Genomic DNA, 15,460 nt, shown 5'->3' with positions numbered 1-15,460 from the left:
CCTGATATATCTAACTGCCTGCGTGCATCTGCACTGGAATGCCTAACAGGCATCTCTAACTTAGGCTCTGTCCCTCCCCATCTTTCTAAGGTCAGGAAATGGTCCTACCACCCACCCAGTTGCTCAAACTCAAAATCAAGGACTCATCCTTCACTTTCCCTAACCTCTTCTCTGGTCCATCTTCAAGACTTTTCAACTCCTTGTCTAAACATACATTGTTCCCTCTTTCACTGCACTGGCCCAATCTGCCATTATCTCTCAACAGAGGACAGCTAGAGCTCCTGCTTCCACTCTTTTCTCCTTTTTACCACACAGCAGTCTCTCCCATGGACTTTTTAAAATGTAGGTCAGATCTTTTCACTTTCTCTCCTTAAAACAAGTTTTTTAAATGCATTCAGAATAAAAGTTAAATCCATTCCATGGTCTAAAAGTCCTTTCATGGTCTAGTTCCTGCCTGCTTCGACGACCTCATCCTCCCCTTGCTCAGAGTCTCGACATCTGTAAAATGGGTATAAGAGCAATCATCTCTACCGCAGACTGAGTGAGCATTAGCTGTGTGCTGGGCCAGGGACCTCACACAAACTACCTCAGAGAGACCTTACTACAACTCAACAAGGTAGTATTGTTAATCTGAGGGTCATCATGAGATTAGGTGGGTGTGCATGATGTTAGTGCCCAGTAAAGTGAAAGTGAAAGTCACTCAGTCGTATCTGACTCTTTGCAACCCCATGGACTATGCAGTCCATGGAATTCTCCAGGCCAGAATACTGGAGTGGGTAGCCTTTCCCTTCTCCGGGGGATCTTCCCCACCCAGGACTCAAAGCGGGGTCTCCTGCATTGCAGGCGGATTCTTTACCAACTGAGATATGAAGGAAGCCCTAGTGCACAGTAAGTTACTAACAAATATTAGAGTCCCTTTCTTCCCTTTGATGCCAGTGGGGAGAGAGAAATCCTACAGCCCAGACACGTCTACACTGGTCAGGGATGGAACTGGAGCCAGAGCCAGCTATCCTGTGTCCTCTCCCTTGTCCGTTAGCCTAACCACTTGCCCACAGAGGGCGCTGGAGCCCAGAAAGGTGAGCACTCGCTCTCCAGTGGGACCCTGGGTTGCTGAAAGAGTTAAGATGCCCCTTGGCAAATCCTGGCCCTCCCTATCCCTGCATCTGCCCTGTGGGTTTAATGAGAAATCCAGGCCTTTGTAAGAGACTGTACAAATAACCTCCAGAGCGCCACTAACTCATTCAGCAGAAAGAGACCCCAAGCTGCCAATGCTTCAGGGAAGATAAGTGAGTGGAAAGAAGGTGGTTTTTATAGCAATTTTGAGCGGTTGAGTGTGAGCTCCGCCTCTGCAGCAGCACTGAAAAAGCCAGGATCTGGGCTCCTCAACCTCTCTCTTCACGACGTCTGATTAGGAATTTGGGGGCGGGCCCTGGCCTGGCACAGGCGCGCACACTCTCAGTAGACACACTCACTCCTCTCCTGCTCACACGCTCTCCAACCAAGGAGGCCAGACAGAGGGACGTGGTCACTCTCTCAAAGATTCAACTTCAAGGTAAGTCGGTCATTTTCCTTCAGATTTTGTCCCTGGTAGTTCCATTAAAGGAGCAAAGGAAAGAGGCTGGGGAGAGGGGACAGGACCCAGGGCAGAAGGAGCAATTCCTCCTTCCCCATCTGGACCGTGTCCCAGGATGCTAGAGCAGCGAAAGGGGGTAGAAGGAGGGGGTTCCCACACACCACCTTTGTCCACTGTAAGACAATCCTTTCTGACTGTTGGGGAGCCTTCAGCTTTCAGGCATGAAAAAGGGAAGGGTCAGGTATGTGGGGAAGCCAGCTCTGCCCCACTACTACTCAGAAGGTCCCCCATCCTAGACCTGTGCCCTGCAGTCTCTTCAGAGGGGCTGAGGCACCTAAATGCTCTTACATGAGAGGAGAGGGAATTTTGTGTAGTGCATGTGTTTGTGTGTGTGTGTGTGCTTGTGTGTTGCTGGGGTGAAAGGGAAAAAACACACAGCAGTGTTGAGAGTTGACCAGGTCCAAGGAACTGTGAAATGGGGACCTAATTCAGGTTACAAAGCAGCTTTTGGTTTGACCTCCTGGGCTCTGATAGGAAGAAGATATGGTTCTCTAGAATGGAGAAATGAAAGAACAGCAGTAACTCCTGAGTAAGCTCCCCCCAACTCAGAAAGTACCAATCCTAGAAGCTTTCCACCTCACAAAACTTTGAGCACAGGAATGTCTCTAGCATTGGGGGTGGGGTGGAGAGGATTTAAGAATATAAAGCCTGGAGCAACATTGCTAAGAGATGGGGGAGGGGTAAAGAGAGGCAGAAAGTCCCCAACAACCCCTTTCAGCAGTCATGACACGAAAGAGAGTCAAGTGGGCAGCATGCACAGCCCTGGAAGGCTTGAAGAGGAGGGCTGCTCTTCCCTGCCAAGGTGCCTAGTTTGGAAGGAGAAATGGAGACAGAGGCTCACTGTGCCAACCTCCAGACAGCCACCCTGGTCCTGCAGCAGTCCAGAGCTGAGCATGGAAAAATGTGCTGCTGGCAGTCAGCCACTCTATCCGTTTTCTCCTGGGCAGCGCCAGGGCCCAGCCAGCGTGCCCAGGCCGTGGGTGGCTGGGGAGGCTCCCCAGGATCACTGTGGGCTCTTTGTCCGAGGCTGCTGAAGATGAGTGAGGCACCTCGCCTCTGGAGCCCGCGGGCTACTAGGATGAAGCAGGCCTGAGGGACTCGCTCGCAGAGGACAGAGAGGTCTGAGGGAGATGGTGGCCAGAAAGGGACCAGACTGACTGTCACCCCCAGGGGCCTTCTCATCAGCTCATGGCTTCGACGTTGGCTTTTAGAGCCCTTGCTTTCTCTTGTCCCCAGCAAGGACCAATGGCAACGTGAACAGCATATGTGACTATGCCCAGATCAAGAAAGGTTGTAAAGTTTCTCTACCCAAGGGGGACACTCACCCCTCTGGAAGGTGCCAATTGCTCACTGGGGCTGTGCGGTGCTCTGGCTGTGGGTATTCAGAGTAAGACATCCAGCCGAACAGGCCGCCCTCCTCTTGCACGCCTTCAACTTCCTTCTCGGGGATATCAGACTCACACTTCTCTCCAAGCCTCGCCTGCTCTCATCTCACTAGCACACAAGGTCAAAAGCTGTGAGCTGCCAGGCAATGTGGGGCCCAGCTACGGAGACTGGTAACCCAGAGGTCATCACTGAGGGCTTCGGATCGGAGAGCAGGACGCCAGAATCCCATTCTAAAGTCATGTTCCCCTGGGCACACTCAAGAGTCTTCAATTCCTGTTTCATTGTTTGATGGTCCTCTTGACCCTTGCTGGCTCTGGCATAATGTCCATGGTGGAGCATGAGGAGCACTTTACTAGACACCATGGAAGACAGCCCAGGGTGCTAAGACTTCATGCTCTCAGTACCCCCTCTAGAACACAAGGTCCACACTGGGGGCCACAGCCCCTCTGAAGGGAATCTGTAACTGCTGTATAATGGCCCTTGCCAGCCAAGTTGCAAGTATAGTCACAAACTGCCAACCAGAGAGTTTCCTCACTAGTAGACCGTTACAGGTTCTGGCACTGTTACAGATGCTGGTACCACAAGCCCCAGCCTTGTGATGGCTGCAGGGGACCACACCCTTCCCCAAAGACTCAAAGCCAGAACTTCCCAAGTAGTTCAGATCTTCCCCTTTGAGACCTCAAGCCACTCCTGGGTGTTCCCCAGAGATATAGAAAGAGCCAGAGGGTTTTTTCCTTGGACTCTTGGCAAACATTATGCCCTGGGGAGTTCACACTGGCTGTAAAGTCAGGCACAAATAGAACCCACCACCACTCCCACTCCCATGGAAGTTGCTGTGGGCTTTCTAGCTTCCCTAACAGTACCTTCAGGTTGCTAGAGGCTCCTATGGGCCTGCTCTCTGAAAAAAAATAAAAAATGCAATACCTCCATTCAAGCCCCCTCTGATCTCAAAGGCTATGTTTCTGTGAGTCTGTGAGCAGAGGGAAATGCACCTAGCTCCCCCAGGGAGCCAAGGCTCATCTGGACCAGCTTGTAGAGGCAGCGCTGGGAGAGACCCAGAGGAGGTGGCAGCAAGGACTCTGCTCAGAGCTGCTTTCTGCTGAAGGTCAGGTCTGCAGAGCTCAAAGCCCAAGACTCACCTCTTCTGCCTCTCTGACTCCCGGAGTCTCTTTCGCACCTGATTCCTCTATGTTCTCTCCCTTCTTGCAGAAACACAAAATGCAGTGGGCTTCCATCCTGCTGCTGGCAGGGCTCTGCTCCCTCTCCCGGGCCCAGTATGAGGAAGACTCTCACTGGTGGTTCCAATTCCTCCGCAACCAGCAATCCACCTATGACGATCCCTACGACCCTTACCCCTATGAGCCTTACGAGCCTTACCCCTACGGGGGAGAGGAAGGTCCAGCTTATGCCTACGGCTCTCCACCCCCACCAGAGCCCCGAGACTGCCCCCAGGAGTGCGACTGTCCCCCCAACTTCCCCACAGCCATGTACTGCGACAACCGCAATCTCAAGTACCTGCCCTTTGTCCCCTCCCGCATGAAGTATGTCTACTTCCAGAACAACCAGATCTCTTCCATCCAGGAGGGTGTCTTCGACAATGCCACTGGGCTGCTCTGGATTGCTCTCCATGGCAACCAGATCACCAGTGATAAGGTGGGCAAGAAGGTTTTCTCCAAGCTGAGGCACCTGGAGAGGCTGTATCTGGACCACAACAACCTGACCCGGATACCCAGCCCACTGCCCCGATCCCTGAGAGAGCTCCATCTTGACCACAACCAGATCTCAAGGGTGCCCAACAATGCGCTGGAGGGGCTGGAGAACCTCACAGCCTTGTACCTTCATCACAACGAGATCCAGGAAGTGGGCAGTTCGATGAGAGGCCTCCGATCACTGATCTTGCTGGATCTGAGCTACAACCATCTGAGGAAGGTACCTGATGGACTGCCCTCAGCCCTTGAGCAGTTGTACCTAGAGCACAACAACGTCTTCTCAGTCCCCGACAGCTACTTCCGGGGCTCCCCCAAGCTGCTGTATGTGCGGCTATCCCACAACAGCCTCACCAACAACGGCCTGGCCTCGAATACCTTCAACTCCAGCAGCCTCCTTGAGCTTGACCTCTCCTACAATCAGCTGCAGAAGATCCCCCCAGTCAGCACCAACCTGGAGAACCTCTACCTCCAAGGCAACAGGATCAATGGTGAGACGCTGGCAAAGGGGAGTGGGGAGTGCTGTCTGTTGCATTGGAAAGATCTGATCCCAAGTGCTGGGGGCAACACAGAAGAATTAGAAGTAGGAGAACCAAAGAATATTGATGAAGCAAGTTGAGAACCCTGCCACATCCCCGTACAAAATGGTCCAGAGTGGCATACTCTTAGACTACATGGCAGGGCTAGGAAAAGTCACTGGGGAGTGGGTTGTTATGGAAGAAGAATTCTCAGAAGAGGTAAGCCTAAATTTAGGTCCTGAGAGATAAATGGGTATGGGCTGGAGGAACACAGGACTGAGCCATCCTTAGAGATGCCATCGCCACAAAAGGACCAGTCATTTACCAGGTCACTTTGAGGGGACAGCTAGGAGACTGCTGTGTCTAACAGGTAGGGTTCATGTGTGAAGCTATGAGAAATGAGTTTGGAGAGGTTTGGGAGGGGGTGGTTCGTAGACAAGGGCATTTAAGTTGAGGAGGAAAGTGGGCTGCTAAGAAACCACTGTATCTGTACTTTCTCACTGACTCCAGGGGGGACGAGCTCTCTGTCCCCACCCCTCATCAGCCTGGTCTTATGCTTGGATGCTTGTGTTTTAAACATGCAGCCGGTGGACGGGAGTTTGCAGCCCCGCCGAGCTGCGTGCAGCACTTGCTCTGGCTGGCTCTCCAGGAGCATGAGGAGCCCCTGGTGGTGGGGCAGAGGGTCCCTGGGTGACACGAGCTTGGCCCCGACCAAACCCTGCAGTGGCGAGCAAGCACAAGGCCTCCTGTTTCCCAAACACTCCCCACAAGGCCCAACGGCCGGCCGGTCTGTCTGCGAGAACCAAAGTCTCCATTTCCGATTGGACTGTCTAGGTGCCTCTCAGTCCCTCTCTGGGTCTTGTGTTCAGAATGTGCTTACACTGCGCCAGAGCCTCTGATGTCTCAGCCCAGTTGGAAGGCGCTGAGCCAGCATTAACTTCTCCTCCTCCGCAGCAACGCACCTCTCCGCCTGGGGGAGGAAGGACTCATTAGTGGCCATTGGCAGAGGGCTTTGAAGTAGAGCCTGCTGAGAGCAAACAGCACCGTCGCAGCATCAAAGCACAGATAGGACTGAGGCCACAGCCTCTCCATGGATCTCTCTCTCCCTGTGCTCACAGAACAGATCACTCATTTGGCAAGATGTTAACAAGCCAGGCAGCCCCCCGAGTGAGAGACGCACCAGTCCCAGAGGTGGACCATGGGGTGGGCAAGCTGAAAAGGTGTCTGGTTCTCTACTTTGAAGTGCAAGACACCATCATACACACAGCAAACTGTTCTGTGTTTAAAGTCTCTCTTTCTTTGGGGAAGGTCTTCCTGTTCCCAATGCAGGGTTCTCTAATCTCTCACATGTTGCATGATGTAAAAGCTTTGACATTTACTTGTAGCTGTCTATCATCTCACCCAGAAGTCACCACTACTTACCTGCTACCCACTCTGAATCCAAGAGGAGTGTCACAACAGAAATGTCATATAGTATGCTGTGCTTTATCAGAGTTTGACCTTGAAAATGTGACAGCAAAGAGCATCTGTCACGGGAGAGAAGCCAATAGTTACTGCCTAACTGTACAACCAGTGAAACCTGGGGTGGGAAAGACTCCATCACAGCATCTTGTCACTCTGCCTTCTTGCAGAACCACATATGTCGTTTAAATATAAGGTAGTTCACTTCTTCCAAAAGCTCTGCCAAAGATAAAATCACGTTAGTCAAGAGTCCTGAGGTCTTGCAAGAAAGTTTTTCCTAAGTCAAACCTAAAAATGTTCAGTATCTACCCCAAATCCCTTCTTGTGCAGTTTAAGCCAAAGCTCCTCTATCTGGTTGTCTCCCTCTTAGTCCTCGTTTTGGGGGTAAATAACAACAACACCTTATTTTTCTTAATTAGTGCATTAGTACATCAAAGGCTTTGGTTCTGGACCTGGCACACAACTGAAAAAGCACTTGCTTTTCAACACACAGTAACTATATTATAAACTTTCCCCCTCTTTCCTACTTTGACGTTGCCAGATACGGTTTTATTTTATCTTTTGCATTGCATAGATAGGGAAACTGAGACACAGAGAAGGAAAAGCAATCTCTTCAGGTCACCCAGACCATGTAATATAGACTCTGCCTTTAACATCAAAGAACTGAGGGCCAGGCTTCTCTGGCTGAGAAAGGAGGGAGTACATCTCTGATTCAGACCACCAGCAGGAAAGTGAGTTCCCCAAGCTCAGCCACTCACCTAGGCAAATGTGAAGGAGGTCTCCCTGCAGGGGACCCAGAGAAGGGGTGGGTAATGAAGGTAGGATTGAAGCAACCCTTTGAGAAGAGAGCTAAAAGGACAGGAGCTGAGTGCAGGGGAATTAAGGCTCTCTCCCTCCCTACTTCTTTCTTCCACTAGCATCTCCCTCAGTTTTTCCAGCCTGGCAACAGCAGGAAACACAGCTCAGAATGTTATTCAGTAGCTCTGGGATCCAGTGGAGCAGGGCCAGCACACCAGAAGGAATTTGGAAAAACTTATGTCAAAATTTAATCTGGGATGGAAAGTGCCCTCCAGCATCTCCAAGCAGGAGCCCCTGTCCTATGCATGAACTTAGAGAGGACTAACACGGGGGCTCACAGTGCTCAACGTGTGGATAAAATCTATATATGCTGAGTGCTGAGCAACTCCTAAATATGTCCCATATTTATACTCGCACCGTTGGGAGCCAGGACTTCAGCAGACAGTCTGAAAGCCCCAGGCTGCTGTAGAGAATCCATTGTGGAACCTCTGAGTGCAGCCCCCCAGTACAGCTGGAAGTGATATTCAAGCCAGGCCACTTCGTTTTTCTCTCCAGCCCAACCCACTCTGCCTGTTCCATGCAGACACCATAGACCCAGACTTGACTCAGCTTCGACTCACCCCCAAACTGTCCACTTGGACGTCACTTGATCTATTCCCTAGGTCCAGAAAGGGAACATCCAAAAGCATTCCGGGTCTCCACCCGACCCTCCCCGAGTGCTCTCTAAACAAGGATATTTCCCATTCTTCTCATTATTTTTTGGTTTTTCTGTCTTACATTTGTAGCACATGTTAATTGGCTGCAGACTTACCCCATGTCCTTTTGGTCAGTTCTTAACAGAGACTGAAAATAATCACTAGTGCTAATTTCAAAAACAATTTCTTCATCTATCTAAGCTTTCTATAGAGAGCTTACTTTTCATACTCATAACCACAATGCCTTTGACAGTCACCCCAGGAAGAGAATCAGGAAAGCCTTCCTCCCATTCCTCCTGCCCAGCTCCAGGCTGACACACAGCTCCTGACCACTGTGGCAAGCAGAGGAATGCCTCTGGTGGAAGCAAAAGCAAGCCAAGCTCTGAGTCTGCCTAAGTGTTACAGCCCTCCAGATGTAGCCTACCAAGTCCCAACAAATAACCTCACCCAAAGTCCCTTTTGACCTGAGCCATCTTTCTGATGCTCTCACATACCATATTGAAGGCAGCCTCTATGGGCGGCAGCAGCTTTTTGGTGGTAACTTTTGCTGTCCCTGCTGGAGTTTTGGGGCTTCCCTGGTGGTGCTAGTGGTAAAGAATCTGCCTGCTAATGCAGGAGACATAAAAGATGTGGGTTCAATCCCTGGGTTGGGAAGATCCCCTGGAGGAGGGTATGGCAACCCACTCCTGGAGAATCCCACGGACAGAGGAGCCTGGTGGGCTACAGACCATGGAGTTGCAAAGAGTCAGACGTGACTGAAGCAACTTAGCACGCACACAGGCTGGAGTTCTAGCTGAGCTCTTGTTTCAATCCTTCAAGTTTCTGACCCAGTAGGATAGAGACAGAGGTAGTTGATTTGTCTAAGAGAACAAGCAGAGGGAGAACCGGGTGAGTGGTAGCTGAAGGACTTGTGTTTAAACCAAACAGAATGATTGTATCTATTAAGATTACAGGACTTGGAGGGTTGGGGGAGAATCTTCAAACTTCTTTTGAGATTACAAAAATGGAGAGTAAACTAATCATATTAAATGCAGGAGGCAAGGAAATTGTTTGACTTTTGAGCTCCATGGCAGCTTTGTTCATCTATCTCCTTAAACCTCAGGGCCTAGATCACTCCTTTGTCTGAACTCAGAATGTACATGGAACAATCCCCTCAAAGCTCTGCACTCAGAGGCACTTGTTTCTCAGTCCAAGTTTTCTCTCTTTAATTTCTTTCCACTTTCTCTATCTGCAAACTGTTAGGAAATATTCAAGATTTAAGTCTTTCCACCTACCCTGTCTTCCTTCTCAACCCAATTGGGAAATGCCCTCCCCTTCAAACGCCGAACTTCAAAGCTGCTAGGATTGTCTTTGACTGCCTTCTGCTGCCACCTGCTGCCCACAGAGGGGAAAAGACCAAGGAAGGCCTGCCAGGAAGGACCTTCCAGGGTTTTGGGGGGTGGGGGGCGTGGGTAGGAGGTGGAGCTATGCAGGCGGAGACCTCACTCTATCCCTGGCTTTGCTCCCCAACGGGTGCAAGTTTGACTCCGATCCTGGGAAGCGCCTGCCCCACCCAGCCAAGCTTCCCCCTCCCTTTAGAAGCTTCACAGACTCCGTAGGGCTTTCCTGAGGTCCCAGGCCCCTAATCTGGGTTTCTCCCCACCCCTTCCCCTCTTGTCCCCACAGAGTTCTCCATCAGCAGCTTCTGCACCGTGGTGGATGTCATGAACTTCTCCAAGCTGCAGGTGCTGCGCCTGGACGGCAACGAGATCAAGCGCAGCGCCATGCCCGCCGACGCGCCCCTCTGCCTGCGCCTGGCCAGCCTCATCGAGATCTGAGCGCCACCGGGCGCAGGGCTATGCCCCCACGCCTCTTTGCATTTGGCTTGATGGTTTGGTTTGGCTTTTGCTGGAAGGTCTGGGACAGACCGTGTGACAGAGGTCCATGGGCTCTCTCTCTAGTCTTCTTCCCTGTAGGCAGTTTTAGGCGGAGTCAGGGGACAGGCAGCCTTCTGCTGAGGGACACGAAATGCCCGTTTCCAAGACAGAAGTGGTTGGCAGAAGGTGTGAACCCTGAAGTCCCAGTCCCCGAAATCTCATTACCCTCAAGGTCTTCACAGTGATCCGGTGTCCTGAACCATTACCCGAGCAATAGAATAACTGTGCTTTTGAAGTAATACCTGACTCTGAGGGCAGCACCTGACTGCTCCCCCGCGTGCTGGGCTGGTCGTGCCGATACTCTGGGCTCCCACTTGCTGCTTCTCAGATATACCTCTTGCCCAACTGCTGCCTCCTCAGTCCACCTCATCCACTCAACCATGACCCACAGACATCTTAGGTAGAGGCAGGAGAAGCCAAGGCGTATGCACAACTGCCCAGTGACTGCTCAGAGAATGCACATTGGTGGCTGAGATTGGAAGGACACCAAGAATCACCAGAGGTCACCAGTGTGATGACAATATTCCTGGTTTGATATGGGAGGAGACAGCCAACCTCAGACTTAGCTAAATGTGTGGGGCTATATTGTAGCAACTGGGCAGTTCTTTGAAGGTGGGTCAGACTTCAGAAAAGGAAAGCGACCTGATGCTGCTTATCATCAGTGTCCGTAATGGAGGCAAATACGCCTTGAACTGGCTGAACTGAGGACGCAGCCCCAGTAGTGTTGTTCTTGCCCAGCACTCTCTGCATTCCCCGCAGCTCCCTACTTGAGTTTTTATCTTCAAAGGCAGAGGTTCTCAAAGTATGAGAGGTAATTTGTCCTCTTATGCAAGCAGAAAGGTCGATAACCTGATTGGAGAGATAGACTCCAACCAGCCCTGGACTTGCCACCCTCATTACTGAAGCTGGCTGTCGCTTTACAGCTTGGCTGGAGAGCAATTAATCTTTCCCATTTCTGAAAGTAGTGCTGCCTGGGGACCTAAACCCTGCTTTGTGGGGTACCACTGGGATGGGGCCATCGGGGCAGCCATGGGCAGAGACCGGTTGAGGAGAGCTCCCTGCACAGATGCCGTTGCTTCCCTGATACCGTGTATGCTTTGAAGCAGTTCCCTGAAGAAAGAAGAGGGGATCCTTGAACTATGTTCTTGGCTCCAGAACCTCAAATCCACAAAAGCCAAACCAGCTCATTTCAACAAAGAAGCTCTGATGTGAGGGGCAAGGCTGCCCCTTGCCCCAGGGCTCTTCAGAAAGCATCTGCATGTGGACACCATCATGCCTCTATAAAGGATCCTTATTACAGGAAAAGCATGAGTGGTGGCTAACCCAACCAATAAAGTTATTTTACAATTGCACGTGCAAGAATGGAGTCATTTAAGGCAAACACAGAGAAAGGTTACTTTAAGGGGACCTACCGGCATCACACAGGCCTCAGACTGGAGGAGCCCACATTCTTGTCTATTCTGCTTGGGCAGATGTAGCTAAGGGTTTTTGTTTTTGTAGGTCACCTGTATAAAATCTCTACAGCAAACTTTGTGCTCTGCAAGTTCTTCTTTAAATATAACTTCAATTCCACTAGCTTCACATTTTCTTCCGTTTGGTCCCCAAGAGATAAAGAAAAACTGTTTTGCTTTCCACCCCCAGTCATTCTAACATTTTTCTCCTTCAACCATTCTCCCTTGTCTACCCAGTAATTCTGGCACTGGTGGGTCTAGGGTGTTGTCTTAAGTGCCCCTGCCCTCTAGTGGCAACTATGTAGAACTGAGGGCAGTCAAGTACTGCAAAGCCCAGTTGTGCCTCAAAGAGTAAACTAACCAGTCAGTAGCGTGGTTCCATTCCTGAGTCAGGAAGATCATGGCAACCCACTCCAGTATTGATGCCTGGAGCATCCCATGGACAGAGGAGCCTGGCAGGCTACAGTCCAAAGGGTCACGAAGAATCGGACATGATTCACAGAGAACCTAGCACAGCACGGCACAACCCATCTGCTCTTTCGTTCAACCTCTCAATGCACATTACTTGAAAGCCTTTAAAAACATGGTGCTTAGCAACTGTTATATAAGTCAGGAGTGTGGGCTAGGCTTGTGCTTTTAGGACAAATCATCATTCTCTAATAGAGAAATAATCACAACTGATACTTATTGAGCTGAATATACTATTTACTGAATATATTCACTAATGAATTCCGTGAAATTCTGTGCCAAGCGTGTTACACATGATACAACTTCATCTGAAGCCAGAGTGGGCTAATTTGATTATAATCCTCTGGAGCAAGAGCTAAGCAGGAATTTGAGAATGCAAAAAGATGCGTCACAACTTTAGCCATACACCTCTCTTCAAGCAAGTTCGGCACATCTGCCTTGGTGCTCCAGTTCAGGGAGATGTCACATGAAGGAGGTGGACACAGACACACAGAAGGGGGTCCAGCCAAGCTGCAAGGAGGAATCCCTTGCCTCTCAGTTTTGCTTTTTAGCAGTTCTCATGAATATCCCAACCAAGACAGCGGGGGAAGAATCCAGAGCCAGGCTCAGCCATGATGCAAGACTTCCCTGATTTCTAAATCTGCTTCTCAAGTTGGTAGCAGGACTGGATTATCCATCAGGCTCAGTCAACTCTTTTCCTTTAAGCTACCACTTATTATGGGTTAGGTGTTAGCATTCTATGCCAGAGGTACTATTATTTTCAATATTTTATAGGTGGAAAGGCGGGCACAAAGAGGCTGAAGTCACCCAGGAAGGAAGCATCAAGGCCAGGATCTGAGCCCAGGCCATCCCCAGCTGCCAGTCTTGCTATCCTGTCTCCATTGCTCTAGCGCGAACACCTCTCAGTTACTGGTGTATGCAGAACTACTGGAGGATGGAGGAGACTTGAGGGCAGATGGGGTGTCATAAGTTGGGGGAGGCCATCTGACTTTATTTTTGTGGACCTAAATTCACTCTGCTAGTAGTCACAGTCCTTTAATGATTTTTCCAATTAAAATTCACTCTTCATCAATAAATACTTACCACGAGCCCTTGGTCAGGCACTGGAGATACTGTAGACAACAAAAGCAAGCCTTCCCTGTCACTGAGGATTTACAATCCAGTGCGGTGACAAGCACTGAACTAAAGAAGCACCTGAAGACCACATAGTTACAAACGAGAAAGGGCTGTAAAGATGAGGACGGGTTTACATGAGGAGTATCTAGAGGCCTGGCCTAGACTGGAGGACGGGGGCAGATACTCAGACATGAAGGGAGATGAAGAGATGAGAGGAGAGTCCAGCACAGCTAACAGAATACACAGACTTCCTAATGCAGGGAGTCCCCTAGACACCGAAAGACAACAAAAATGACTGGGGGCACAATGACAAGGAACAATGAGCCTAGAGCTGTAGGCAGGGCTAAAACCATCTACTGCCTTTATTCTATTTCAGACACAAGTAACAGACACTTTACTAACATTCCGAAGCCCCAGCTCAATCTCACATTTCTGTCTTCCAGAAACTAGTAGGTAGCATCTCATTTCACACCATCAGACCCTTTCCAGAAATCTTTAAAGGCAGCAATCTATTCCTACTTTCTCCTATCTGGCCCAGATCAGTACATTGGACATGTAACAAATAGTCAAAGCATCAGAAGGTAGGTGTAACCAGGGAGTCTTGACCTTTGTGGCAGTCTGCCAAAGCCTATGGACCTCTTCTCAAAATGTTTTTAAAGGCATAAAATAAAATCCATTGGATTCCAAAGAAAACCAATTACATCGAAATACAGTTATCAAAATATAAAATATATAAATATTTTAGATCATACAGATGCTTGATCATTCATGTAATAAATAACAAGATCCAGCAACAGGTCCAACTACAGTCATTTCACAGTGCTGACGAGCACAAACAGCATTTCTAAGTATCTTCAGTAACTGTAATGTGATATGCAAATACACCTAATTTCAGTTGGTAACAAAGCTTCAGCTTGCTAATATTGCTATAACTTGGTACCTTCATAATTGAAATGCTAAACTTCAGTTAGCAACATGAAAAACAAAGATTCAGTGTTTTATCATCCAAGTTCCAGGACCCTCTCTAAATTGAGCCATGGAAAGACAGGCAGAAAGGCAGATCACAGAGGGAAGGTAAGAAAAGAAGGTAAATCATTGTCTTGTCTTTCTAGCAGCACAGCTCAATCATTCAACAAATTTTTTCTTTATGCAAAACCCCGAGACAGATAATATTAATTGCTGGTGCATTTAGTATGCACCTTTACATTCATGAAAGAAAGAATGTAAAGGTCTCCAGGTACTTGCTGTGGAATTTGGTGAAGACAACACTAACTAACCTGTATGACATCCACATGTGAAGTCTTTAAAGACAGAGAATTGTCTGTCTTTAAACTTCACACAGTGGCACTTTCTGTACTACTCTGCTTCTTTCAGTGAACAGTGTGTCCAAGATTTATCCATATTAATTCTTGTAAATTCCAGTTCATTCATTAACCATGTTAGGGAAATACTTAAATTTATTTCTCTATTCTCCTTTTGAGGGACATTTAGATTATTTTCAATACTGTAATGTTAGAAACAAATAATGCAGTAAACCTCCTTTTATCTGTCTCTTTGAGACTGCATTTGAGAGTCTCTCTAGAGTTTACATCAGGATTCCTTGACGGTATGCTACTGGCATTTGCGTCTGAATAATCTTTTGTTGAGAAGGGGTGGGGGGACAGAGTGGACTGCCTGTAGAATGTTTAGCAGCATCCCTGGCCACTATCCACTAGATGCCAGTAACATCTGTCTCCTTCTGAGTCCAAATCAAAAATATTTCCAGAGTCGCCAAATGTCCCCTGGTGGTGGCAGGGGGTGGGGGGGCACCACCAGTTAACAACTACTGGTCTATATGCCCAGGAGGGAACTGCTAAGTTGCGAAGTACGAACAAATTTTCCTCTACTTGATGCTGTCAAACCATTCTCCAAAGTGTTAGTCCCTCAGTCTTGTTCTACTCTTTGCAACCCTAAGGATTGTAGCCCATCAGGTTCTTCTGTCCATGGAATTCTTCAGGCAAGAATACTGAAGAATACTGGAGTAGTTAGCCAGTCCCTTCTCCAAGGAATCTTCCCGACCGACCTAGAGATCAAACCTGGGTCTCCCGTATTATGGGCAGATTTTTACCATCTAAGCCACCATGTGCACTCACACCAGTTGTACCTGAGTCCCCACTTTTCCACATCCCCATGATGCCAGTAGCTTCAGACTTTAGTAATTTGGACAGTCTGATGGATGAGACTTGGTACTGGTATTTATTTTAATTTGCATGCCCATCTTTTATTGTCAAAGATCTACTCCTTCTTAGAGGCTATGCTGAGGCTTTGTTGAC

General features: G+C 49.0%; 1 protein-coding gene across 1 annotated transcript; it reads left to right on the top strand.

The window, feature by feature from the left end:
* The first annotated feature begins 1,245 nt into the window (after positions 1–1,245).
* Positions 1,246–11,465, top strand: FMOD (fibromodulin). Its single transcript, XM_043922877.1, has 3 exons — positions 1,246–1,552; positions 4,229–5,216; positions 9,863–11,465. The coding sequence occupies exons 2-3, from the start codon at positions 4,238–4,240 to the stop codon at positions 10,012–10,014; spliced, it is 1,131 nt and encodes a 376-aa protein (XP_043778812.1). The 5' UTR covers positions 1,246–1,552; positions 4,229–4,237; the 3' UTR covers positions 10,015–11,465.
* The last annotated feature ends 3,995 nt before the right edge of the window (positions 11,466–15,460 follow it).

Source organism: Cervus elaphus, chromosome 14, assembly GCF_910594005.1.
Source record: "Cervus elaphus chromosome 14, mCerEla1.1, whole genome shotgun sequence".
In the NCBI taxonomy this organism is placed as follows: Eukaryota; Metazoa; Chordata; class Mammalia; order Artiodactyla; family Cervidae; genus Cervus; species Cervus elaphus.
The sequence above is the reverse complement of the archived record's forward strand: the minus strand, read 5'-3'. Positions and strand labels throughout refer to the sequence as shown.

Bases quoted from the DNA above. Each gene is read 5' to 3' on its own strand.
- FMOD (XM_043922877.1), top strand. From the start codon at position 4,238: ATGCAGTGGGCTTCCATCCTGCTGCTGGCAGGGCTCTGCTCCCTCTCC. The intron at 5,217-9,862 runs GTGAGACGCTGG...TTGTCCCCACAG, and splicing joins CCAAGGCAACAGGATCAATG to AGTTCTCCATCAGCAGCTTC.